Source organism: Alosa alosa, chromosome 17 (genome assembly GCF_017589495.1).
Source record: "Alosa alosa isolate M-15738 ecotype Scorff River chromosome 17, AALO_Geno_1.1, whole genome shotgun sequence".
Lineage (NCBI taxonomy): Eukaryota > Metazoa > Chordata > Actinopteri > Clupeiformes > Clupeidae > Alosa > Alosa alosa.
The window spans coordinates 309,439-336,749 of record NC_063205.1 but is presented as its reverse complement, the minus strand read 5'-3'; the positions used below and the strand labels follow the sequence as shown (position 1 = coordinate 336,749).

General features: G+C 42.7%; 2 protein-coding genes and 1 long non-coding RNA gene across 3 annotated transcripts in view; 1 reads left to right on the top strand and 2 right to left on the bottom strand.

Moving 5' to 3' along the window:
* Positions 1 to 11,286: 11,286 nt before the first annotated feature.
* Positions 11,287 to 13,856, bottom strand: LOC125310268. Its single transcript, XM_048267533.1, has 2 exons — positions 13,813 to 13,856; positions 11,287 to 12,837 (listed from the first exon to the last, which is right to left on the bottom strand). Exons 1-2 carry the CDS (start codon positions 13,835 to 13,837, stop codon positions 12,149 to 12,151), a joined length of 714 nt encoding a protein of 237 aa, XP_048123490.1. The 5' UTR covers positions 13,838 to 13,856; the 3' UTR covers positions 11,287 to 12,148.
* A 3,909-nt stretch (positions 13,857 to 17,765) lies between these two features.
* The window catches only part of sult4a1 (sulfotransferase family 4A, member 1), a 46,952-nt gene continuing 37,406 nt past the window's right edge, over positions 17,766 to 27,311 (bottom strand). Inside the window, exon 8 of the mRNA XM_048267534.1 lies at positions 17,766 to 18,622. Within this exon, the coding sequence (XP_048123491.1) occupies positions 18,510 to 18,622 (113 nt within the window). The 3' untranslated portion in view covers positions 17,766 to 18,509. The remainder of the gene's footprint in view (positions 18,623 to 27,311) is intronic.
* Positions 19,572 to 20,491, top strand: LOC125310270. The gene is made up of 3 exons (XR_007196280.1): positions 19,572 to 19,598; positions 20,236 to 20,305; positions 20,395 to 20,491. It is a non-coding gene; the product is annotated as an uncharacterized LOC125310270 (long non-coding RNA).

Here is a 27,311-nt window from a genome sequence, read left to right as displayed (position 1 = left end):
TCTTCTTAAGTTTTATTATTATTATTTTTATTATTATTTTTCCCGTCTCCCTAATTTTTTGTCAGCCCTAGCGCCTAGGCCCTTTGAGACAGAGACACCGTTCCAACTTTTAAAACGTCCGGTCAGTACCGTGTAAGTTGGTCGCGAAGATGACGCCAGGTGGGCGTGCCGTTCGTCCGCCATATTGGATTGAACAGAAAGCGAAACTAAATTTTCACAGGTCACAAATTTGGTCCGAACGCCACGAAACTTGACGTACATTATCCTTGGACCAAGCCTCACAAATGTTAGCGGAAGGATTTTTGATTTTCGAAAGCGTTTGCCCGTCACAGCCAAACGAAATCGGGCGGCTCGAAACAGGAAGTCGTCCATATCTCAGGAACACTGTCACATATCGATACCAAATTTTGTATATGAACTGGGGACTCCAGTGTGAGGGTGCATAGGCAAAAAACTCACACCATTCACCTTTTCACCATTCACCTTCTATCACAATGCCTTCCATGTCTGCACAATGTCTCAGAGCAGACACAATGTCTCCAGGCAACCTTGCCCAATCGTGAAATCCTTGCTCTGCCATGGGATAGTATGGACTTACGAACTGAAATAGCAAGGAGAACAGTAGCTATATATAGCTTACATAATAGAGTTGTTTTCACATTGACGGTATTCAAATTAAATTTTTCATTATTGTTAAATATCATGATGGGAGAGTATTATTAAAAATGTTACAAGTATGCAAATGCATATGTTTACGGGCATTTAGGTTTTACTGTGTTGTTTTGTTGTAAAGACATGCAAGGCATTCTGGGCCGAAATGAACAGTGGTCGGCAGCACTCCATAGGCTACGTATTAATATGAATAGGTGTTTCTGTAAACCTAGGGATAATAAACAGCTATCTCTGTTACAAAAACGAGCTGGTAATCGCTCATTGAAGAGGGTACTATGATAAAAAGATTGTTTTCCTAAAAGCATGGAGTTGACGAAAGAATAAACAATCAATGTCAATTAATGTTAAATAGCCTAGAACTATCTGAACGCTAGGTGGCAACATTGTATTACATTTCACTAGTGTAGCCTACTTGAAATAATGTGTGAGATTCCCAAGTAAGGAAGGTGCAAATATTATGTAATTTATCATGGGAAATTATTGGAAATGTTATTTCTTGTTTATTCTAATTGCAAACCACACACATCCATTCGAATCACACGCATACATTTAATACTGAAAGACTATCATTTCGTTTATTTGATGTTGCCTTAGCAACACAGCCTTCAGAGCAAAGATTCTAGAACAGGGCCCAGAGACACGCTTTGAGTTTGTGGCCAAGAACCTAAAATATCGGTTTCCATGTGCTGGATGGTGTCGCCCTTTATGAAAGTAAGTGTTTTATACAGTTAACGCTACAGACATAATGAGTCATGTTGTAGTGGTCAACATAAATGTGCCCCTTCTGTTATTAGAATGCTAAGCGGAGAAGCATGCTAAGCAGAGATTTAGTATCATTAATTTCTTTGTGTGGCTAGCTATAGGGAGGAGGAGATGTAGTGCTATGTTGCTAATTGGGATTTATGTTGTTTAGCGTAATGCCATGGTCATTTGATATGAGATGCTTGCACTTTGAACTTAGTCCACGGTAACTTTAGGACTGCTATTTTTTTTTTTTACTAACAGTAATTCACGAAGCACTTTTAGCCCTAAAAGTAGCACCTACGCCTGTGACGGCTTAAAAGAAGTGGCAAGGACTCCTAACGCTGATGTTTTGAAATGCGCCTACTATTGTCTACAGGAGCTTCCAATCATGAGGGAACTTGCATTGTAGGCATAACTAAGGGATGCAATAACACCACCAACAACCAAAACTAGCCTACCCATTGTCAACATGTACATGAAATGTAACGCTTCATGTGGATCAAATTAAAATGTTTTCTTTGCAAACGTAAGCATAGGCATATGGTGACAGATTAATTTAATAATGCTGCTGTGTGAATCACGGTAAGCGTGAATGAAGTGGCCACTTCTTAATGGGACCCACTGTATGGAAGTGGGATAAGTAAAATAGAGATGTTTTAAATAAGATAAGGTTAATCAGAATTCTACTATATGCCCGCTTGACAACGGCAGAGATAGAACTGGCCTTTGGCCATAGCAACCATCCATTTAGAACGACTGGCCTTCATAGCAACCAAAGATCTGAGCTGTGTTGCAATGTGAGGCAAAGTATAGAAAGGTGATGAAACATACAGAGACAGGTCAAGAAATATAGTGCAATGTAGACAGTAGTATACAGTTGATTTACAGACGGTGGTTTAGAGTAATATGAAGTATTCCTTTATTCTGAGATAGGCTACATCAATAGGCTCTCAAAACAACCCCAGGCTCACAAAACAATCCCAAACAGACATACAGTCTTTATAGAGCAAATCCATATAGATTATTTGTCAAATAAACCAGTAAAACAGAATTTGTGGGATGGAATATATAACATTCACACTCATAGCTCATATTTTTTTAAAATAAATCAGTGAAAAAGTATCCTGACAAACAAGTAGCTTTTTAATGCCTTGGTCATATTTCATAATTTCAATTCCTCTGTAGGTTACCTGATAGCCCAGTTTGAGAGGCGCAAGACACGTGACATTATTTATTTTTGCAGCCAATCACTGCTGTCATTTTATTTTATTGATTTGATCTCAGTCATAGAAGCTAAATTCGAAGGCAGGCCAAAGGTAAAATCCAACGAATCACATTCAACCCGCAAGCCAATAGTTGAATAGCCCTCTCCTAGAGCTTTTGGGATATTGCCACTGCTCCAACACTGAAAGGCACCGTTACAATGCCTGGATCAAGCCAGGTTCAGCATAGCGTATGCCACTGTCTGCTCACGTTGCTGACCGGACCAGGGCAAGCACACTTTCGCAGTTCCGGCCGGAAATGCAGTCTAGTTTAACTCTGTTGTAAATCCATGTACAGCTGATCCAACAGAGGCGTCAACTAGCACTTGTGAGAAGTTTCTCTGTTATTTTATTGACAAAATAGCAATCTGTTAGGCAATGCACTAGTGTTACATTTAATGTTAGTTGCAATGGGTTTGTACCTGCTGCTACTATGCATTCTGCTGTGTTTGAGGAATTTCAGGAAATTCTCTGACCTTGCTTTCAGAGATTGTGCAACACATGAAACCACTGTCAGACATTATTCCTGCCAGGTTAGTGAAGGAGGTCTTTAATGACACTATTGGGCCAAGTCTACTCACATTTGTTAATGCCTGTCTCTCTCTAGGCTCTGTCCCAGCTGCCTTTAAACATGATGTGGTCAGGCCCCTACTCAAGAAGCCTCATCTTGACCCCTCAGTGTTGTTCAGTTTCAGACCAGTCTCTCATCTGCCTTTTCTATCAAAGGTTTTAGAGAAAGTTGTTTTTAGACAGTTACAAGCCTTTTTACAACAGAACTCTGTGTTTGAAAAGTTTCAATCTGGTTTTAGATCGCGTCACAGTACAGAGTCTGCACTGTTGAGAGTACACAATGATATTACTCTGTAGACGCTGGGAACCCTGCCGTTTTAGTGCTTTTGGACCTCACAGCGGCCTTTGATACAGTGGACCATGCAGTCCTTCTCTCTCGCCTTGAGCACTGTGTAGGCATCCAAAGCTCGGCACTTAAATGGTTTAGCTCCTATCTGACAAACAGGACCTTCTCTGTCATGATCGGTGATTTCTCCTCGTCAACTGCTCCTCTCTCTTGTGGGGTACCCCAAGGCTCAATTCTTGGCCCAACCCTGTTTTCCCTATACATGCTGCCGTTAGGGGCCATTATAAGAAAGCACAACCTGCCTTTTCACTGTTATGCAGACGATGTGCAAATTTATTTGCCTATGAAACTAAATGACAGCGCAGCATTAGACTCCCTACTTAGCTGTATTCATGACATTAAGTTGTGGCACAAAACTTTCTTAACTTGAACGAAGCCAAAACTGAGTGCATCATTTTCAGTACTGCTGGGACACCAAACGGTCCAGCTCTGAGTTTGTGGTTTGTGTGGGGTTACTTTTGATTGTAACATGAAATTTAACAAGCAAATCAGTAATGTGGTAAAAACAAGTTTTTTCCAGCTTCATCTCCTGGCTAAAGTTAAGCACTTTCTTAACAGCCATGATTTAGAAAAGGCAATTCATGCTTTTATTAGTTCAAGATTAGATTACTGTAACGCCTTGTATGTTGGCTTGAGTCAAACGTCCATCTCACGTCTGCAACTTGTGCAAAATGCTGCTGCCCGCTTTTTAACAAACACACCTAGACGCGAACATGTTACTCCTGTTATTTACACACTACATTGGCTCCCTGTGCATTTTAGAATAGTTTAAGATTTTATTGTTTGTTTTTAAGGCCCTTAATGGCCTGGCCCCGGAATACTTATCCGAGATGTTGACCCTGCGTGAGCACAACCGGTCTTTGCGGTCTTCTAACCAACTGGTGTTAGAGGTCCCAAGGTCCAGGTATAAATGGTGGGGTGAGCAGGCTTTTGCGGTTTTGGCCCCGAAACTCTGGAATAAGCTACCCCCTTTTTATTGTGAGTGATGCAAGTCACCCCGCTCACAATTTGTTTGATCTACTGCCCTCTGGGAAGAGGTACAGAAGCCTGCGCTCCCGCACCACCAGACTCACCAACAACTTCATACACCAGGCTGTTAGGATGCTGAACTCTCTCCCCCCTCTCCCCCCTCCACCCTCAGCTACATAACATCCTGGACTTTGGACCCACAATGGCTACCTTGCACTACTCCACTTGTACACTTGCACACTTTGCAACTTGTTGTTGTTGTCCTGTTGTCCTGAAAACACTTCTGAACACACTTCTGCTGCTCTTACATAACTTGCACCACTATGCCACTTGCATACTTAGGTCAAACAGAACTACCTCAGCCATTTATTGGCCTGACTTTTGCACTATTATATTGACTGTCTACTGTATGCACAATTGCACAATTTCAACCCAAATTTTGCTGCTCTTATTTCTTCATTGTACAGTAGGCAGTGCTTCGACTTGGCCAGCTTCCCTCGCGGTCTTTGCGTGGGATCACGCGACTTTAATTTGTATTTTCCCAGTGTGACGCTGCAACAACCCAAACAACCGGTAGATGGCTCAAGTGAGCAGGGTGTCTCGTAAAAAGAAATGGAGCCTGGAAAACCCTACAGACTTCACAAACCTACAAACTTTTAGCAGACTGGTTTAGAAATAATTTAATAGCCAGAAATATGCCTGCCCTGCCCTAATAAAGAAATATTTGGTTAACTGCGAGTGAATCCTGTTTGCAGCCTTAGAAGAAACGCAGGGACAAATTAAACATTCTGGTTTTCTCCGAAAGTGCAACGATGATAGACAGACATCATTTGGACAAAATATAGAGCATATTAACCTCCGTTGCTCAGCCAAATGCCTTCCTGTTACGTCCTGTTATCACGGAGTTACAGGCGATAAACGATTTTTGATGGTCACAAGTTTACTTCATTAGCGGTTTATTTTTTTGATTATTAAAGAGTGTTTTTCATTTAAAGGTTTGACTTCATGCTTATTCAGTAGAGCATTTAGTGCTTTTCTCAATCCCAGACGTTCACATTGCATGTTTGTTTGTAATGGATGCAACGCGAGATACGCTTGTCATACTGTAGGCGCCGATACCGTGGATGCTCCGTCTCTCGGGCACCCACTGAAAACATCGAGCACCCACGTGTGACAGCTTACAGTCCCGGCTAAATTTACATTAATTTAAAATCAAACATTGCAGTTTATGTTAAATTCAGCATCTCTCATAATGTGATTGGATATGTTGCTGTCAATTCCCTACTTCATATACTAACCTCCAATGAGAGCGCTCTCTCATGAAAATTCCTGACACTTCCCACCTGAAGAATTAACGAAGGCTTTGTCGGGTCTTCAGCCCGAATGTTTAAAATGTATATAGCCCTGAATATCATTTTAAAAGTAGTCTGACAAAGCTTATTGTTTTGTGACACAGCTAAACACTGGTACTTCATAGAACGTCTATAACATAGCCTAGGTGGTCGCAACTCACAAAAGTAAGCAGATAGAAAGAACTCACGCATAAATCTAGCCTACAACATGCAGACAGCTTTATGCGCAGGGGAGACAGCACGCCAAGACTGTGCTTTCTGATTGTTGCCTTCTGATGGTATCTTGCTAATTCACTGAACTGCATTAGGTGACACAAATGGTATTGCCTTTATCTTATAACTCCTTGTCTGAGCTTACTACCAGGCCTATGGTTTTAAAAAGTCAGATGTTCCCTGACAAAGACATTCGAAAATTAAGAATGTTTATTGACTTGAAAAAATACACTAATTTTGCAAACTCCCTTCATTCAACCCTTGAAGACATCAGCGGTCTGGTGTGCTATGTAGATCGTTTCTCATTACCATTTAATTTCTCAGAATTTAGGTCTACTAGGCCTACAATAACGCCATCACCAAATACATCTTTTATTTTTAGTTGATCAACCACAAAGAGTAGCATAGGCCTACTGTGCACAGTGCACTGACGACTGTAGCAGCCAACGTAACCAGTTGTTGTAGATGAGAGGCAACCCCTTGTTTCAGATAGCCTGGACAACATGTTACCTGGGTGTTGCCTACATTATTAATTAATGGTAGCCTACAATAGTTAATTGATTAAACAACATATTAGTTGGCTCAAAGAGTAGGGAATCAGGATGGAGAGAGTCACGGCGTGTGTTGCTTTTCTTTTAGGATCGAATCCAGTTTAATGCTAGTTTTCAAAACATATATTTTTACATGTCTTTTGTCCGAGTGGCTGTAATATAGCCGGCTCATGGCGATGAAAGCGACTTCAAACCGCCTAAAACAACTTGTTTGTGATTGTCTGACAACTGCTGCAGTGCATGCACGCATAAGGAAACCAGTAGGTGGAGAAACCAGAAGGCACACAACAATCGAACGATTTTTAAGGCTATTTCGCATAGGCTACTCAATGGTGCTATTTCACACACATTATAGCGACCCCCACTCACCGGGTTAGTGGAAGGTGTTAATAGACGACGATTGGCCTACAGTGGACTAGGGCTGTCAAAATTGCTCAAAATGACGTTCGAATATCCCCTCTAAAATAAACACATGTATTCTTGAATATATTGGAATATCTAGGCTATATTATTTGCGCATTATGTCAGTGATCCGCATCATGTCATCTGTTTTAACTTTTTTGTATGGTTATTGCTTGACAGGGGATCCCAAGCAGCTTTCAGCCATAAGGCATTTCCTAATTCAGCTGACACTGATATTCAAAATGTTGAAACTATTTCGCATAGCCTATAAGCAGTTTAATTAAATGTAATGTTAGTTGTAAACAAACGGACTACTTGGTGAGGCTTGGCCTCACAGATCGCCTTCGTGCCTTAAATGGCAATACAAATCTTCCACGATAGGCCTATTAACTGACCCTTGATTCACGTTGGCTGGGGGGGGCAGGGGGGGCCATCAGACATTGTTCCCAAGGGTCTATGAATTGTTAACCCGGCCCTGCCCCGCAACGAACGCAAACTTTCCACCTCTGAGATAGCTGAAAAGAAGTCTAGAGGAGTCCAAACTTCAGTAGTCTGGACTAAGGTGGTTAATGACGTTTAGTAGCACGAACGGGCACCTGCACATGCTTCTGTGGCGATTGCGTTAAGGCGACAGATGACAGCCGCCGTTGCACAGCAGTTACCAGTCCCCTGTCCAAGAGTTCAATCTGGGTTAAGACGTTGACAACAATATTGAGTTTATCTTTTGTGCAGATCATATTATCAAAATCAGAATCAGCCTTCTTGGCTTGGTTTTATGAACTAACAAGGACCCCCCCCTCCATGAAAATCAAAGGCTACATATTCTCAGTTATTTCGTCAAAAAAGTGCACCACCTTATTATTATCTGCAAGTGTGTGACTTTTACTTCACGTGCACATGGCTGCAAATTGACTTTTAATTTATGTATTTTTCTGCCTTGGGCATTTTAAAATATGGATGTATGGTGGTTAGAAGTGTAAATATCAATTAGAAACCTAAATATATTTATAATTATTAATTTGTTAAGCCTACCCATGGCTACAGATTAATTCTGAACAGTTATTTCTCTACTGGCTCAATTATCACACCACTGTTTTGATTTGCGTAGTTGCGTTAACCCCAACACTGACAATAATGTAGACAGCAAATTTCAATTTTGATTTTCGTTACCACCGTGTAGTCAAGCCTTAAGCCATACCCAAGTAGCCTAAATCGAGGTAATGTTTAATTATGCATGATTTATTTTGTTATTGAATTAGAGGGGCTGGGATTACTCCGCAACAATTATGTTTAATGGTAGATCCTGCTTTTTCAGAAGGTACCGCCAGGCAGAAGCGATGTACAGTGGTAGAAAGCGGCCATACAGTGGCTGAAAGTGGTACTAAAGCTTCCACGCAGCTTCACGCCGCGTAATGCGCGAATGAAGTGGTCATTTGAAAGCGATGCCCACTGTATGTGCCTTCTTATTTTTACTTTTTATATTGTTTACTTGAATGTTATGTTTGTCTGTGGACCTACAGTAATTGGTAAAATATGTCTTGTCTCCACCGTGGGATAGTGGGAAACGTAATTTCGATCTCTTTGTATGTCTTGACATGTGAAGAAATTGACAATAAAGCAGACTTTGACTTTGACCCCTGATATTCGGACAATTACGGACGTTGGTCTTTTCAAGTCTAAACTAAAGACTCACTTGTTTAGAATGGCTTTTAATACACAGTAGTGGTGTGACAATTCTATTTATTTTATTTAAGTCTACATGTCAATCTTTTTACTGCTTGATATGCTGTTTTTATCCTTAGCTTCTGATGTGAAGCACTTTGGACGCCTACTGGTTGTTGTAAAGTGCTATACAAATACATTTTGATTGATTGATTGATTGATTGATTGAGATTCGTGTTTGTGTGGTTGCTATGGTTATAATATCTTGCCAAAGATTGGAGCTCACACAAGCATGACCGGACTCTGAGATGGGTACTTTCACACTGGTTTATTCTATTTCAGTCCCATAATACATATTGGAGGTACGAGAGCGCCACCTGGTGGTGCGGAGTGACACGAGATGAAATACCAATATATCACAACTCCTCCCCTCTTATTCAGTTACCAGGATCCCCAAAAATGTCTTTGAAAGAGTATTGCTCCGGAACCTAAACTTTAAACAGTAACATTAAATCTGTAACTAACCGAACAGTTATTGAACATAATATCCTAACTTAAGGGTGAGGGTAGACTGCCTCAACACCTTGAGTGTGTCGGGGGATTATTGTGCCCCCTTCTTGAGACAACACTCGGTAACTAAACATTTCAGAGATCATCCCAGGTTGTTTAAAGGGTCAGTCTGTCAGGTGGTTTGCACACCCGCCTTGGATATCTGTTCAGTGTTGGCTGGGGTGTTGCAGGGTTGATGTGCGTGTCTGACTGACCTGAAGGTGGTGAGCTTGTTACCGTCACCGGGCTCGCTGTCTCCGATGCATCACCGGTGTCAGGCATGGCCGTTGACACGACTGCAGTAGGTGTTGGTTGTTTCTCTGCGTCGGGCTGCACGATGCTGGGGTGACAGGCCACCATCTGGTCTGCATGATGATTCCACTGCTGATTTGACGCAACTTCGACCTGGTATGACCTTGGGCCTGCTTGTGATGTAACCAGTCATCCACTTTTCCTCCCCTTTCCGGACCAGCACCGGGTCTCCCACTTCAAAAGTTCTTTCTTTAGAGTGTGCGTCACGGTGTCGCCGTTTTTTTAGAGTGTGCATCACGGTGTCGCTGCGCTCGATCCACCACTGCTGACACACTCGGTTTCAGCAGGTCTAGGCGGGTGCGCAGTCTGCGACAGAGAAAGCAGCATTGCAGGTGCCTCTTTTGTAGTGGCGTGGGGGGTGTTTCTGTACTGTAGCAGGAAAGCATCGAGTCGCCGTTGGACCGAAGCTGTACCCCTGGACGACTTCAGCGAATGTTTAAATGTCTGCACGAAATGCTCTGCCAGGCCGTTCGTTGCCGGATGGAAAAGAGCGGAGCGTTTGTGCGTGATGCCATTTGATGTCAAAAGTGGGCAAACTCCTCAGAAGTGAATTGAGGCCCATTATCACTCACTAGGACCTCTGGTACTCCGTAATGACAGAAAAGGCTCTTAGAACTTCAATGGTTTTTGCAGATGAGGTTGAATCCATCAATATGACTTCGGGCCACTTGGAATGAGCGTCCACAATGACGAAGAACATGCGCCCCTCAAAGGGGCCAGCGAAATCAATATGAATTCGCTGCCACGGACCTGTCGGCCAGGTCCATGGGTGCAGCGGTGTGAGAGCAGGGTTCTTCTGACCTCGTTGGCACAGTTTGCACCCCTTGCACCTCTCCTCCACCTGCACATCCAGACCCGGCCACCACACGTATCTTCTTGCCAGGGATTTCATCCTGACCACGCCCGGGTGTCCGGCATGGAGTTCGTCCAGGACATGCTGACGTAGTTTGGGTGGGACTACAACTCAATTACCCCACATTAAGCAGCCTTGAAGTACGGACAGTTCATCTTTCCGTATGATGTATGGGGCCAAACCGCTGTCCGCATCCTTGGCTGGTGGAAAACGACCAGTCGACGCCATCTCGATCACCTGGGAGAGTGTGGCGTCTGCTTTGGTTTCTCTTTTCACCTCACTGCAGTGAATAGGAAGGCTCTCAATGTGTTTTATCAGAAATGACTCAACTGTCCCTTTTTTATTTGTGTTGCACTGGCAGAGGCAGACGCGACATACCGTCCATGTTACCATGGTCAGCGGCGCATCTGTACCTTATTGTGTAATCGTGTGCTGCCAAGATGAGTGCCCAGCGCTGTAGTCTTGCAGCAGCCATGGACGGTGTCGCTTTGCTAGGGCTCAAGATTGTTGTCAAGGGCCGGTGATCAGTGAGTAGGGTAAAACGACGGCCATAGAGGTATGAATGAAAACGTATGACCCCAAATATTATTCCTAATGCCTCTCGCTCAATTTGAGCATAATTCTGCTCTGCCTTGCTAAGGGTCCGCGAAGCAAAGGCTATGGGTTGTTCTTCCCCATTTGGCAGTCGATCTCTGATGACTGCCCCACCCCATAGGGCGAGGCATCGCATGGTGAGTATAACTGGAAGCCTGGAATTGTAATTGTGTCAGTACACTTTTGCTGGATAGCTGTTCCTTTGCTTTTGGAAAGCTTCATCACATTCCTGGACCATTCCCCTTCGCACCCCCTTGTGGAGTAATGCATTCAATGGGTGTAAAAGTGTCGACATGTTCGGGACAAAGCGTGCGTAATAGTTGATGAGCGCAACTGCCTTTACAATGGCTTTGATCTTATCATCAGACTTGTGAAGCCCTACAGAGTCAATCGTGTGCCCCAAGTACTCTAGCGAGCTCCTGAAGAACTCACATTTCTCTTTTTGAACTCGGAGCCCAAAGTTTTCAAGGCGACTCAGTACCGCTTCAAGATTCCTCAGATGGTGCGCATCATCTTGGCCTGTGATGAGAATGTCATCAAGAAAACAATGTACATTTGGCAGCCCTTGGAGCACTTGGTCCATAATCCTCTGGAATATGGAGGGCGAAGAGGTGATTCCGAATGGTAAACGATTGTAGCAGAACATGCCCTTGTGGGTGGTGACCGTAAGGTATTTCCTAGAATCCGTCTTAACCGGTACCTGAAGGTAGGCCTGTGAAAGGTCCAGTTTGCTGAAACGATGTCCCCCAGACAAGGACGCAAACAATGCGAGGTATTGGGTAGTGTTCAACACACAGGGCTGGATTCACAGTCACCTTTGGGGGTCGCCCAGTCGCTGAACTGGACCGGGGAGATAACCCCTTGCTGGAGAAGGCGCTCTATTTCAGCTTCGACTTTAGGCTTCCCATAAAGCTGTCACTTTATGAATTTTGCCTTTGTCTGCATCTTTGTGTTTTCTTTGTTTTATTTGACTGTCTTGTTTTGACTTTGCCTGCATGGTTTCATTCCTTTTGCTCCTACACACCCGAGCTATGTGGCCCTTTTTATTGCAATTGTGGCATTGCTGCTCCTTGTAATAGCAGTCACGTTCATGATGATTAATCTTGCCACAACGAAAACATTTGTCGCCACCCTGTGGTGAAGACGCGCCACTGCAGGGATTCCCTCGCCACCGTTTCCATTGCCAATGCCACCTCGACTGCTTTCTTAAAGTCGAGTTTTTCCTCCGTCAGGAGTTTCCTTTGAATAGCCTCATTATTTAGCCCACAAACAAGTCTATCGCGCAGGGCATCTAGCAAATGTGCGCCAAAATCACAATGCTCAGATAACTTTTTCAAAACAGCCACATATTGTGCAATGGTCTCCCCCTCTTCCTGATTGCGTTTGTGAAATTTGAATCTCTCCGCAATTACTATGGGCTTGGGGGAGAAATGTCCGTCCAAGGTGTCCACTAAATCTTTGTAAGTTTTACTGCTGGGTTTATCCGGGGCTAGTAAGCTACGCAGTAAGCCATATGTAGTTGCCCCAATGACACTTAAGAATACTGCCTCCTTCTTTGTAGCGGGAACAGCATTGGCTTCAATAAAATGTTCAAACCTCTCGACATAAGTCGACCATTGCTCCGACAATTCGTCGTAAGCATCGATGTGTCCAAAAAGCGTTGCCATTCTTACTGGTGGTGGCACTGCCAGTGCTTCTCGAGGGGTTTTGTTTTGAACAACTTGTTCCTCGATCCGGTTCTCCTGGGATTCTTCTCCCTCCACTGCTAATGCTGAGCCCCCTTCATCTGAAAATGACATAAGTGGGTTACCTACTCGTCGCCAATTTAAAATATCTTGCCAAAGATTGGACTCTGAGATGGGTACTTTCACACTGGTTTATTCTACTTCAGTCCCATAATACATATTGGAGGTACGAGAGAGCCACCTGGTGGTGCGGAGTGACACGAGATGAAATACCAATATATCACAATGGTGTGTGTGTGTGGCTGCCTTAATTACATTTTCCAATAAATAAATAAAGAATTTCATCATTTCGGCGGTCTTTCATTGTAGAGCAATTTGCACTTTGACCCAGCCTATCCTCTTTCGGACGGACATGCCCCTCCTCAGCACGCCCATAAATACAAACATTCACAATCATGCAAGGACTGATACGAGGATAAAATCTACGCTTTACAACCAAGAGCTACCAGCCTCTTTTGCTGAAATGCAAGGACTGTTGTTGGCACATAAAGACGACTGGCTAAATTGCTAATAAATCCGGTAAGCATCATTAGTGCGCTGCACAAATGTGTTCAAAAAGTTCTGTTACATACAAAGCAGAAAATTGGCCCCTTGCCCAGTTAGCATCACTATAAGCCCATTCTGTGATAATGCAAATAAATGCTCTTGCTCAACGCCACCACTTAACATAATTTTGCTCTCAGTCAATCAGCTATTAACAACTATTAATAACTATCACTCTATCAGGTGGCACACCAATAATTAGTCTCTATCTGTTGTAGAAATGTAATCTATATGTATTACCTATATCCTATATGTATCAGTCTACTAGTGCAGAGCCTGTTCAAACATGCTATTCCTGTAGAAAACCTGTAGCCTAATCACATACCCGCAGGTAGCCCTGCTTTAAAAAGTAGGATAATGGGGAAAAACATCACTTCAGCTATAAGCGTTCAATAATGAATACTGAATATTACATTATAATATCATAAATGTGCAGAGCCAAATTTAAAGGGGTCATATTATGCAAAACTCACTTTTTCTGTGCCTTTGTACTTCCATTGAGTCTCAAACACTCCAAGTGCAAAACAAAACAGAGTGTTTATGGGTTAGTTGAAATCTCCCCTATTGAGACGCTACCATAGTAACTACACCCAAAGCCATACCCACCCCCTTCTGAAAATTCCCACCCACTAGGTTAAGAAACTCCTGTTGAAGGTCCTCCTGTGTAGACTACACAAAATATCCAAATGTCTTTTACGCACCTGATATCATCCATATTTCAAGTATACGAACAGAAACTCCCCAGGACACATCTTGTTCTTTTAGGCATATTTAAGCAATATGACACAATGACCACAACAGCAATATCATCTGGCCAGCAGCTAGACCAATGGATACCTTGTCTTAGCTGTATATGCATAACCCCCCCCTCCATGCCACAGCCGAACTGTGGCCACACTTATACATTTTCTTAAATAGTTAAATATATAGATATATAGACTTTCCTTTACTTTATTTCTGCATTGTTGCACTGTTGACTTACTCATTTGCACTATCACCATTGCACTACCACCATGACACTCATTCACACAGAGCACCTTAGCATACCTTACTATGCACAGAGAATCACAGGCTCAGTCCCTGCCTCAGTCATTGCAAGCGCCTCTGATTTATTAATCACCACTATGTGGATACTGTTTTTAGAATTGATTTAGATTAAGTGTTAGTATAATTTGTAATTTTGTTATTTGTATTTTAGTATATTTTTATATATTGTATTAAGTGTTAGTATAATTTGTATTTCAGTATATTTAGCATATTCTTTATCTTCTACTGTCCTTACTGCTTTGTTGTGTTTTTATATTATATACTTTAATATATACTTTCCCCTGGGGATCAATAAAGTATCTATCTATCTATCTAGCTGAATTATTGAAGCTAAGCAGGTGTGGGCCTGGTTAGTACTTGGTTGGGAGACCTCTTTGGAAAAACTAGGTTGCTGCTGGAAGTGGTGTTGGTGGGTGGCCAGTAGGTGGCACTCTTCCCTCTGGCTAAAAAAGATTGATCCAATGCCCCCAGTGCACTGTGGTCATTAAAGATCCCATGGCACTTATCGCACAGAGTAGAGGATTCCCTGGTGTCCTGGCTAAATTCCCTCTGGCCCCCTAATCATCCCCCAGTGTAATTGGCTCATTCACTCCCTCACTCTCCACCTCAACTGGTGTGTGGTAAGTGTTGGTGCATAATGGCTGCCGTGCATCACCCAGGTGGGTGCTACACACATTGGTGGTGGTTAGTGAGGTCCCCCTTTCCATGTGAAGCGCTTTGAGTGTTGAGAAAAGCGCTATATAAATGTAACATGTTGTTGTTGTATATGAGTGGGAGGGTGGTTGGTAAACGATATCCCCGCGGCTGTAATTTGGCCGTAGGTACCAGACCGAAGCAACGCTGGAAGCAACCCAGGCCACTTGGTAGTAGGCAGCCAATTTCACAAATGCTTTTAAACTCTGGAACAGGCTACATCACCTCTACTGGGCTTATATACCAACCCAAATAAAGTTTTACCCAGTATCATTCAACACTGTTATTCTCAACAGAACAACATGAAACTCTCAACACGTGGTCTGAAGAAAGAGCTTTATTATTAAACTAAAACACAGGCATAAAAGATTCCTAAATGAGGCATAAAGATTCTTTAAAAGCGACATAACAAAACACAAGTCAAACATGAAGCATGTAATGTCAGCAGACAATCATTTGACATTCAGGCCAAATGTGCAGAATCAGAGAGAGAGAGAGCATAGACTTGGCTGCATACACAGCTCACTGTGCGCACTGTGTGTGTGTGTGTGTGGAACAGAGAGAGAGAGAGAGCATAGACTTGGCTGCATACACAGCTCATTGTGCACTGTGTGTGTGTGTGTGTGTGTGTGTGTGTGGAACAGAGAGAGAGAGAGAGCATAGACTTGGCTGCATTCACAGCTCATTGTGTGTGTGTGTGTGTGTGTGTGTGGAACAGAGAGAGAGAGAGAGCATAGACTTGGCTGCATTCACAGCTCATTGTGCGCACTGTGTGTGTGTGTGTGTGTGTGTGTGTGTGGGAACAGAGAGAGAGAGAGAGCATAGACTTGGCTGCATTCACAGCTCATTGTGCGCACTGTGTGTGTGTGTGTGTGTGTGTGGAACAGAGAGAGAAAGAAGATTGAGTTTGTGTGTGAGCGGATGTGCTGATGACACTCAATTCCAACATTCAGGAGTGTATTGATTAACTCAGGTCTACTGATTAACTCCAGAGTGTATTATTAATGGTGATAGTTCTATGGCCGCTGGTGGGTAAATGCACATACACACACACACACACACACAGTCTTCAGAAACACAAACAAAAGATGCAAAGACACAAAGACAGTGCTGCACATTAGCTGGTACCATGACAACCATCCACTCCTAAATGCTTTGCTGTATGGAAGGGGAACAACTCCACATCACAACGATGGCTAGTGGGACAGTTACCTGTGGTCACCCCCTCAGATCTGACCTCTACAGGAAAGCATGTGTAATTGCACATACTGTAGGTGGATACAAAACCTATATCATACTCAGGTGTCTTATTTTAAGACTATCCATCAGATGGCAGATTATACCTCATGCACATACAAACACTGCACACATGTGGGATGCTAGTACTCTCTGTGTTTTGGTATTAGCCTGAGATCAGGGTTTGTTTGAACAGCTGGGGTCAGGGGTCAAGGTCAGGGGTCAGTTAGGCTTCAACATTAGGGGTATATTTGAGTATGAGGGGAGGGATAAGGTCCATTTCTCTGCTATAGTTTGAGTGTGGGTTTGATTTGGGCTAGAAAGAGCTATACCATTCCAGTGCGTTTTGACTAATGATGTTCAGCGCAAATTGAAACAATAATCTGTGTGATAACATCTATCTAGCCAGGTGAAGTCTGATGAACCTAGGCTTCTAGGGTTAGGCTATATGTGAACAACCTAAGGTTTGGCTCTATGTGAAGAACTAGGGTTCTAGGGTTAGGCTCTATGCAGATCTCTCCCTGTCTTGGCCAGAGGACCGTATGGGTGACCCCTTAAGTTGCACCCTAATCCTGATCCTAATGGGTTCCAGAAATAGAAGAACATTTCAGCGGGAAAAAATAGGGAGTGGCAGTCTGAGTCAGGTTAAAGTGAAGGTTATGCTCAGAGGTTAAAGTGAAGGTCATGCTCAGAGGTTAAAGTGAAGGAGTCTTGGATTAAAGAGGCTGGGCTCTGGGGTTAAAGGTTAAGGTCAAAGTCCAGGGGTAAAGTGAACATTAGGGTCAGGTGTCAGTGAAGGTTAGGTCCAAGGGTAAAGTGAACGTTAGGGTCAGGGGTAAGTGAAGGTTAGGGTCAGGGGTAAGTGGTTAGGGTCAAGGGTAAGTGGTTAGGGTCAGGTGTCAGTGAAGGTTAGGGTCAGGTGTCAGCGGAGGTTAGGGTCAGGGGTAAGTGGTTAGGGTCAGGGGTAAGTGAAGGTTAGGGTCGGGTTAGGGTCAGGGAAGGTTAGGGATTGCTGTAACAGGGACAGCAGGGGGTGGAGATGGTGAGAGGCAGTTTGACACAGGCAGGGTTGTGAAAAGAGCCTGGACAGTTACGGTTAGATTAGAGTTAGTAAACTCTAGAGCATGGCTATGGTTAGATTAGGGTTAGTAAACCCTAGGAACCTGCATGGTTACAGTTAGATTAGAGTTAGTAAACCCTAAAATGATTACCCTGCTGAAAAAAACAGCCTGATCAGCTTAAGGTGGTTTGCTGGTTGACCAGCTTGTTTGACCACCCTATGATGGTTGACCTGCTAGACCAGCAAAACTCTTGCGAAAACGTACCTTCAGCTGGTTTACTCATCTTACGATGGTAATTCAGCTGGTTTTGCTTGTTCTAACACGTCAAGCTGGTCATTTTAGCTGGTGTTGCTGGTCTACACTGCTGGTTTAACTGGCCATGCCAGCTTATGTGGGTCATTCTATCAAACCAGCATGACCATCTTACACCAACAATGTCAAGCTTGACAAGCTGGTCACCAGCATGACCATCTTGCACCAGCTGTATCCCACATGACAGGCTGGTCACACCAGCTTGACCAGCTTCCACAGATGGTCACATCAGCATATCCAGCTGGTGGCCTAACCAGCTACACCAACAAAGACCAGCAAGAGCTGGAAGAAAACCAGCAAAGACTAGCTAAAACCAGCTACCAGCATAAGATGGTTTCTAGCTGTTTTTTTTTCCAGCAGGGTATGGTTAGGTTAGATTAGGGTTAGGGTAGGTAAGGGTTAGTAAACCCTAGGTGCCCACAAGGTTATGGTTAGATTAGGGATAGTAAACCCTAAGAGCTTGCATGGTTATGGTTAGGTTAGATTAGGGTAGGTAAGGGTTAGTAAACCCTAGTAGCCTGCAGCTAAATAGAGACATTGGTGATCGATCCCTCATTGCCAACTGGGTGGTTCTTCAGCTCCCAGATGCTCACCTGGATGGCTAAGGTGGTTGGCCACTAGTAAGGCATGAGCTGCCAAGGTCTCTTTGATTGGCTTGCTGATGGATGGATGTGGTGTTGTATGTAGCCCAACGTAACGTGAAGTGAGATCAGTGGGGCAGTTTGGATATCGTGTCGTGTTGTGACATGACATGACGTGATGTCAGCTGACTTGACTGAGGCTGTGGGTGTTATTATGAGTTGAGGTGACACTAAGATCCCTCATAAACCAAAGTCAAAGGCCAGGTCACTCTTGCCCATTTTTTGTCGGTACACAGTATCAAACTTGTCGTTCATTGACACGGTGAAGACTTCCTTCCACGAACCCACGCGGCCTGCAGGCACAAACAAGCACAAAACACAAACATTTGGTTCTCTGGGCGTCAATCTGAATTCCATAGAATGCTCCAACAGGAGTGCAGGGTGTGGACGGCCATCAGGCAACACTACATCAGCCTGCATGTCAGTACCAATCTCTGTCAGTATCTCTGTGTCAGTGAGAATCTCTGTGTGTCAGTAACAATCTCTTTTAGTAAGAATCTGTCAGTAAGAATCTCTTTGTCAGTAAGAATATTTGTCTTTCAGAATTTGTCAGTTGGCATTTAGTCCTAGTTGGCTTGTAGTGAATTTCATGGTGTTAAAGGACAATTCCGGTGCAAAATGAACCTAGGGGTTAATAACACATGTGTACCGAGTTCGACCGTTAGCTGGGATTTGTTTTCATGCTAGTCGAATGTGACCAGTTTTATTGCAAACCACTAATTAGCGTTTAACGCTAGCCTTCGGGGAAGACGTACAGTAAAAAGTAATCGCTATTTCTATACCACTAACAAGGCTCAAAATAGCACCACACTTACACGGTAGCATTATGAGGGTCTCTACATGTAAACTAAAGCATTGAGAACTTTGTAAGTGTACAGGCAGTTTATTAAAGTGCCCATATTTTGACTATTTTTCAACAAGTTGAAATAGGTCTTTGAGTTCCAGAAAACATGTTTCTTAAGTTGTTTGGTGGAAATAGCGTGTAGGAAACGATTGTTACCTACCTCTATTCCCCTCTGTTTCAGCCCCTTCCAGAGTGTGCTGTTTTCTGCTGCTCATTACATATTCATGATCTGCAGCTAATTTGGCCACGCCCAAAGCTTCTAGAATCTTTGCCCACGCCCCACTGACTCTTACCACTACTACTACGTTAACTTTCACATGGACATGGCGGCAGTAGTTCAACCATACATGTTCGAACCAGAATCTGATCCTGAAGGAGGAGAGTCTCCTGCACTACCCGATAATTCAGCAAGACGCTTCTGAATGGTTAGTGAAACTTTCTATTTTTTTGAAACTTAGATAGTCAGTGTTTAGCCCGTGAAAGCTAACGTTAGGCTAGTCTAGCTATCGATAGCTAACGTTAGTGCCAGGTCAGGCAGTTTACTACTGTGTGAATACAAATTCATTATTAAACTTAATGAATCTGTATTCACACAGTAGTAAACTATATTGTGCTTCTTGTTCACTAAACGTGAAGTTATGCCGTGTAAACACCCCGCTGCTTCAAGCATCGCTCAGTTGGTCGATCCTGTAACCTGCTCTAACTTATAATAATGTTAACGTTAGGTTTTTACAGTAAAATTAGGGAGGGCTCCGACACCATTGCTCTACAGACTGAGTGTTCCTAAAGTACAGTAGTATTTTTCTGTCATACTAATGAGACTTGCATGTATGCGCTTGATATATTGGTGTATACTGGTGTGTTCGCATTGTAAACTTGAGAAAGTCTAGCCTAGCACTACTTACCATTCACCTGCTTACGTCAGGCTGAGAAAAAGTACTAGCTAGCTGGTGCACGCTCGTTCAAATGTAATCGTGGGTGCTATTTTTGGGTAAAAAATACCAGGTTTATTATTTCTTTAGCTTTATTCATGCATGACTCCTTTTGTATTTGTTTGTTTAGGTGCACATGTGGAAATTGTGCAACAATGCCGTCAGAGCCTGAGAACTTATGCTGCCAGGAGGTACCACAGGTAACATGATCTTTCCTTACTTATGTCAGCAATATATGATTGCAGACAAGATGCTACTGCAGATCCTTACCTTATGTTATGCATAATAGGTTACAAGACGGCTGCAGCAGCTGGATGAAAGGCCTCCATGTATGATAGGCAAACAGGTTCTAAACCTGGACGGTCTAAATGTGTTCTCACTGCAGAATAGGGCTGACTATGGTCCTTTAAAGTTATGGGGAATAGAGCAGTGAGTTATCTGTAATAACCTACTTACATTCACTGTTCATACAACATAATAAAGCAAATATAGTCTGCCAAAGCCTCTTTCAGATTTTTTTCTTGAACTTGTAGCCAAGTATTTCCTTAGCAAACTGTATATTACACAAATTCACATGAAGCATTTTACACATGCAATAAACATTTATTTACCACTGTCATTGTACATAAAAATACAGTATTGAATGATTCACTGATTCCAAATTAGACATACATTATAAAACCTGTTGACTAGCAATGTTCATTTTTCTCAGTCGTTACAAGTATTAAGCCTACAGAAGTTTTGTGAGCTGGTGCTGGGGCTTCCTTGGTAGAAAGATACGGGTAGTGATCCCCTCATGTGTCGTGACGGGAGTTTCCTGACACCCATGGAAGATATGTAGGCTTCAAACTCCCGCCCCTTGATTGAATCTTGAGACATACAGTGGGTCCCCGTTAAGTTTGGACGGGTTCCTTCAGGAATCACGCACCCCATTTTCTCAGCAGAAATGGCACAAACTGCAGTTGATACAAACAACCACAAGGTGTCACTTTGGAGTTCTGCCACTACTATTTTTGATACGACTTGACTTACTGCTTCCATGATGCATTTTCCAAGTCAGTAGAACAATCAGAGAAAGCTGAGCCATTACCAAACATATATGATAATACAATAGCGTGAGTTTATATATCTTATACCCTATTTGTCACGGTTACTTATAGATTTGATAGTGTAACGATAAGCGCATGAGACTTTCAGCGGGGGCACGGGAACTTAAATTGATCACGGTAGTTTAAGCTTACACTTGACAAAACATTCTAATATGAAAATGTAGATGCAATTGTTGTAAGATGGTGCAGCTCCTTTAAGAAAGCACCGTGTGCAGGGATGGAGATAGAGAAAGCGAGAGGGGATTTGTGTTAGAACTTAGATGCGTGTGGAAAGTGCTGTTGAGACTGGAGCGAGTCATTTTCAAAATAATGCAAAAAATAAATCCGCAGATAAAACCAATTATCCTCATTCATTGCAACCGCAGCATGCCTGCTTGTCGACGCTCAAACGAAAAAATATATCAAAGCACCTTTTATGCTTGACTGTAGCACTAATTTAAACAGCTTGACAAATGATTTAGCTAATTGATTATAGCCTGTACAGCAATTGTTGAACATTTACCTGTACAAGTACATTGTTAGCCTACAGACCAATTTCCATAGTGCACATCTTATCAACAGTTTGAATGTCGTGGTGTTTCTGCATTGACAAATACCGCTCAGCACAATGATTCATGCCCAATTAATTTCCCCTGTTAAAGTGTTCGCCTTTGTTACACTATTTGGTTTCATGATGTAGCCTATGATAAACACCATATGGCCAAATACTCAGCTAATGTTATAGGCTATACAATTTCCCCTCTTAAAGACAAGCTGGTGTAGCTTCTTAGACTAGGCTACTATTAAAATGCACCGGACGGTAGCCTTGGCTATGTGTAAAGTAAGCTATCGCATGATTTCATGCACGTAAGTTCATGCATCTGTCAAGTTCGTACAGGGCCTCGCACCCCTTGCGACGGCCCTGCAGCTCCTCCTAAGACAGCGAGGAAAAAGTTAAAATAATGCGATAAACCCGGAAAAGTTGACATGTTTGTTTCGGGTCCCAGTGATTATTTGTGAAATTGTGTAAAACGACAGCCTTTTCAAGGCATTTCAAGGAAGGAGTCGTAGCATGCAAGCTCCCAAATTGACCCAGTAGACAGAAGGCATCAATAGCCTAAATTGTTGGGACTGGGAGGGTCATGCGTTTTTCTCAATCACTTTGGAGTGTCATAGAAAAAAATGTCTTGCTGGCGAGGGAGGGTCACGCCTTTTTGACTAACGCCCCCAAAACTCCTCCGTAGCCCCTTAAATAAATAACTAACAGTCCCTAATTGATTATAGCCTGTAGGCCTACACCAGAAATTGTTGAACATATACCTGTACAGGACATTGACAGTAGCCCAGCCTAACAAGCAGATGTTGCAAAAAAGACGCAATTAATCAGAAATAAATAATGTACTCTGCATCGCTTTATTTAACAAACTGCAAGCAACAAGGGCTGTGAGGCCCAAGAGCAGAGCCTATCTGCTAAGGCACTCGATAGGCTATAACGAGCTGTGTGCCTGGAAAGACAATAAGATGCTTTCTGAATAGCACAGCGAAGACGGCTCTGGTCATCCCATACCCTCCCCCACTTCCTGTAGCCTACCATTATGACTTTGCCGCTTTGGGACATTAAGCTTTTTCACGTTAAGCCCCCCCACCCCCCTTCTTTCACAAGCAGTGGGGGCGCTGGGCACAAAGTAACACTTTTGGTAGACAAAGGAGGGTTCTCCACGCTTCTGTCGCTTTGGCCAAATCGGTGCAACCAGGCCAGGACAGATATTTTAGAGCAGGTGTCAAACTCATTTTCATAGAGCCACATCATTGAATTTATAGGTTACTGAGGGCCACATAATAGGCTTAACATGTGCATGGTGCAACCATGAAATCGGTATTGCAGTATGGCTTATTCAAAATTGGTGTGTAATGGTCCTAACCACTTTTAAAACAGTGTGGCTGAAATAAAAAAACAAACAGCCTACAACAGTAACATTTTCAAATGCAACTTCTAGGCCTACAATATTAGTTAACAACTGATCAATATGCATTCATGGACTGCCATTGATGAGAATAAACTGCAGTCAATAATGTGCATAACAATGTCCATAACACATATCACCACTAAAATTAACTGTGGCTAAGAAAGGTACTGTGTGTGTGTGTGTGTGTGTGTGTGTGTGTGAGAGAGAGAGAGAGAGCTATGGTATGCGTTACCCACCCACCCCCACCCCCGCAAAAAACAAATTCACGCGTGTACAATATTTGTCCGCTTCCGGTTTTAGGTCCATGCATTGCAAAAAGTAGCCTACATAGCATAACAATATCCACATGCAATAATACAACAACAACGCCTAATGATGACCTATTAATTTGGACAAATTGATACAGCCCTATAGCTAGCTAAAGTTACCTTTAGTTTTGTTCTAGCGCATCGCGGACGCCTGGCTTTAAAACAGCTGTAATCTAACGCTCTGACAAGCACACCAATTGCCTACCTTGTTCTTGCCCATCTGAATAACTCCTCTAGCTTTGCTGTCTCCATCCTTTCTGTTTTCGTTGTTTAAACTTGTGATATCCATAACTAGTGAATTAGCCCAACATTGTGTGCTGATAACCATATATAGATAGCCGAGTAAAAGAAAACAACAAGTAGCCTAGTTGTGCCTGCGCATGTATTCTGTCTTTAAAGTTTAATAATGTTCTGCACCTTTTACTAAAGAATAAAGAAAATTAAGAAGACATCTGAGCTGCACCGGTGCCTCCTTCTCTCTAACACTTTTGGCTTTGGCTAAATATTTCTAAAATCATTTGAGTTTCACTAGTCACATGTTTTAACAAGCAACACTTCTTATTGAACTAATAACAGACGTGTGTCGAAAATTGACTTTATTTTCCATACGGAGAAATAACATATGCAAAGTCTACCAAGGTCAATCTTGCCAAAAAAGCCCTCAAACCTGAAAACACATGAGGCAAAAGTGCAAAAATCACAAAACTAACTAAACTAACACGCGCATATTTTGTATTGCAATCATTGTAGCCTACAGTTGTAACAGCTGCTGCGTAACAGTCGTTTTACTCCCTGGATGCGCCATTATAAAGAACGCTTAACGTGTCCCAAAAACAGCTATCAATTAATCACCAAACGCCTTATAAACAAGTATTGCCAGGAGCAACACCTTACAAAAATGATAACAATAGGCCTAGGCCTTTATATGGCTCTGCTCCTGCCTAGATTCGAACTCAGAACTGCCTGAAAGTTGCAGACCTGTTCTGGATATACGGCATTAACCCACTCGACCGCCAGACAACGCTATCTGCTTCGGTAGGAATGTAGCCTACACTGGTTGCTGTGGCACAGTCTTGAGTGACCGAATTCGTTTTCCTTTGTCATATGAATGCTGTCATTTTGTTAACATTACTGTTAAGGAGATGCTGTAGGCAAAGGCTATATTTCAACCTCGTTAGTGTAGTAAAAAAAATCAGAACTATTCACAAGGTTTCTGGGCAGCATATTTATGTTCTGTTAGCAAGCGAACTTCTCATGACTACCGACAAAGTAGCCTACTGCCAGCTGACGAAGCTCTCATTTTAAAACATTACTGAGAGACAGGCACTGTACAATCAAGAAATCTTGCCACTGAATCCAAAACTATGTTAAACATTATGTACAAAGCTTAGGCTACAGTGGACTAGCATGTTGCAGGGGCTGCTAAAAACACAGAGAAACGCTGAAAACTTGGCCAATCACAGCCCTTGCTATCGAATGCGCCGTCCGGTTCGACCGTGAAACGCCACAGCAGACTATGCTGCCCCCAAGCGGCTGCAGCTGTACTTACATTTCACCCAGCTGGGTGAATCACCTTGATCGTGAATGAAGTGTCAATTTTTAACTGGGACCCACTGTAGCTGGCGATGACCTCCTCCTTGTCTGGATGCTCATATTCTGAAGACAGGTCCGGCGGGATGTTTAGCTTCAGAATCTCGTCTCCATACGATGATGGGTCAACAAAGACTTTCTCCATGATCATGTCCATCATATCATCCATCAACATACCCTGTGCAATACACATACACACACACAAAAAGTGAATCACTAGTATAATTTACTACATTATTCAACAACTGTTCAATTTGCACGTGAAATTTTGCAGTTTCTCAGGTATTTAAGTAAGTTTGTTTGGTTTTATTTATTGTGTTGAAAGCACTGTTGCAGTACTTTGTCATGTATAATGTAAATGTTTGTTTTTGTGTAAAAAAAAAAAAAAAACTTACGGAATGTAGCGTCTGTCTTCACTGGTCTGGCTCCCCTCTTTACAGGATCCCCTCTTTACAGTCTTGGACAGTAAAAAGAAAATCAGACATGAAAACAATTTCAAGGAATGGGCAAATATTCTCAAAGAATTTAATTTACCTGCACAGCATTCCCAGATATGGGTAGACCACGTTTTTGGGTGCGAACCGCAGAATGACACTATGGAATGCCTCCAAAGAGGACGTCTGGTAGTGGGGACTGAGTTTGGCGATATCCTTCAGGACAGTCTTCTTGGTCAGCTCCTTTTTCTAGATTGTAGAATGCAGGAGTTCCTGCAAGACAATATATATATATATATATATATATATATATAGTACATATCATATTTTTGGTAATGACCATAATTGCAGAGTCCTAGAAGACAGTTGTGTGCCAACACTTTCTTTCAGGGGGCTCAGTCTGGCAACCAATATATTTTGTAGCTGGTCTTATGCTCTGTATGTAATGTTAATGATGTACTGGCCTATACAAAAAGAGAAATTACATCAACTTCATCTTACATGTATGCCAACAGCTACATCAAGTAAAAAAAGGATCACAAATAAATACAACACAAGAGAAGAAACTAATTACAAATAATGGTTGGCTTTGAGTGCAAATTGTCCAGTGATATAGCAATTTCAACCATACACTCTGGACAACACTAACATATTCCAGTTCAGAAAACATTTCCAAACGCATTATTTTAGCAAATTCCCCGAAACCGCCGGGGATGTGTACTGCATGACCGATTTTGTCACAGGGTTTGAATGTCGAGACAATGCTGATTGCTAAGCTAGCGGTTAGCGTTACCTTGTACGGTGGCAAAACACTACCTACTTGGTTAGTTTAGCAAAACACTGCTTGGTTAGTTTGTGTAGAATTGCAAAATAAACACAGGTAAATACGTGCACAATTTGACGTCTCCCTTATACATGAATTAGCTGCTAAAAAGATCAGAAACATATGTTTGGATTAGGGGCGAGCTAGGCCTAGCTACTGTATCTTCTGACGTGGTGGGCAAAAATCTACTGTACCTTGACGATCAAAGTTGTAATCTCGCCCACACACACACTTGTTTTAAACTGACTTTTTGTTGCGCAACCAATTACAGCATTGAAATCTTTTACAAATGCACAACTTTCGAAAGTTTCGCTGGACAATGGCTTTGCAGGAGGAACCAAGCAGACTTGTAAACTAACCAATGTTAGAAGCTAGCGCTTAGCGGTTAGTTAGCCTCGTGTCAATGGCAAAACACTGCTACAACACACACGAAGTTTAGAAGCTACCCTAATTTACAAAATGAAATTGTATAGAACTACTTACATGTTCCTCGCCTGCAGGTATTTCACGCAAAGTTGGAACTGCGCCGTCGTTTAAGATGAGTTCCCCGGCTAATCCTGCCTTGTACTGACCGTAGTTTGAGAAACAGTCAGTCTCGAAATGATTGTTGCCAGTTTCTTGCCAACTGTAGCATGGATATTGCCATCAAAAATCAATTCAATCCATGCCGCTCTTCTGTCCTCTTCGGCTGGGACACGAAGTGTTTTGTGCTCTTTTGTACAGCCAATAACAGAGCATTTTGCGTGGTACTTTGACATGGTGTCTTCTAATCTGAACCAGTGCTTCCAGTGCTTCGGTAACAAAATGGCTGCTGTCCGAGAAGTTACTGCTGTGCCTGGTGGGTGGAGACACTGAGGGGGGGGGAATATTGAAATATTTCGGCTTGTGACGTGTGAACCCTTGGCGATTTTGAACAGCTCACCCAGAGGCTGAAGGCGGTATCAATTCTGAAACCCGTATCTCACTCAAAACAGCATGGATGGTTTTTCTTCCAAG

Bases quoted from the DNA above. Each gene is read 5' to 3' on its own strand.
- LOC125310268 (XM_048267533.1), bottom strand. From the start codon at position 13,837: ATGGAAGTACAAAGGCACAGAAAAA. The intron at 12,838-13,812 runs GTGAGTTTTGCA...TGTCATTTTCAG, and splicing joins AGTACAAAGGCACAGAAAAA to ATGAAGGGGGCTCAGCATTA.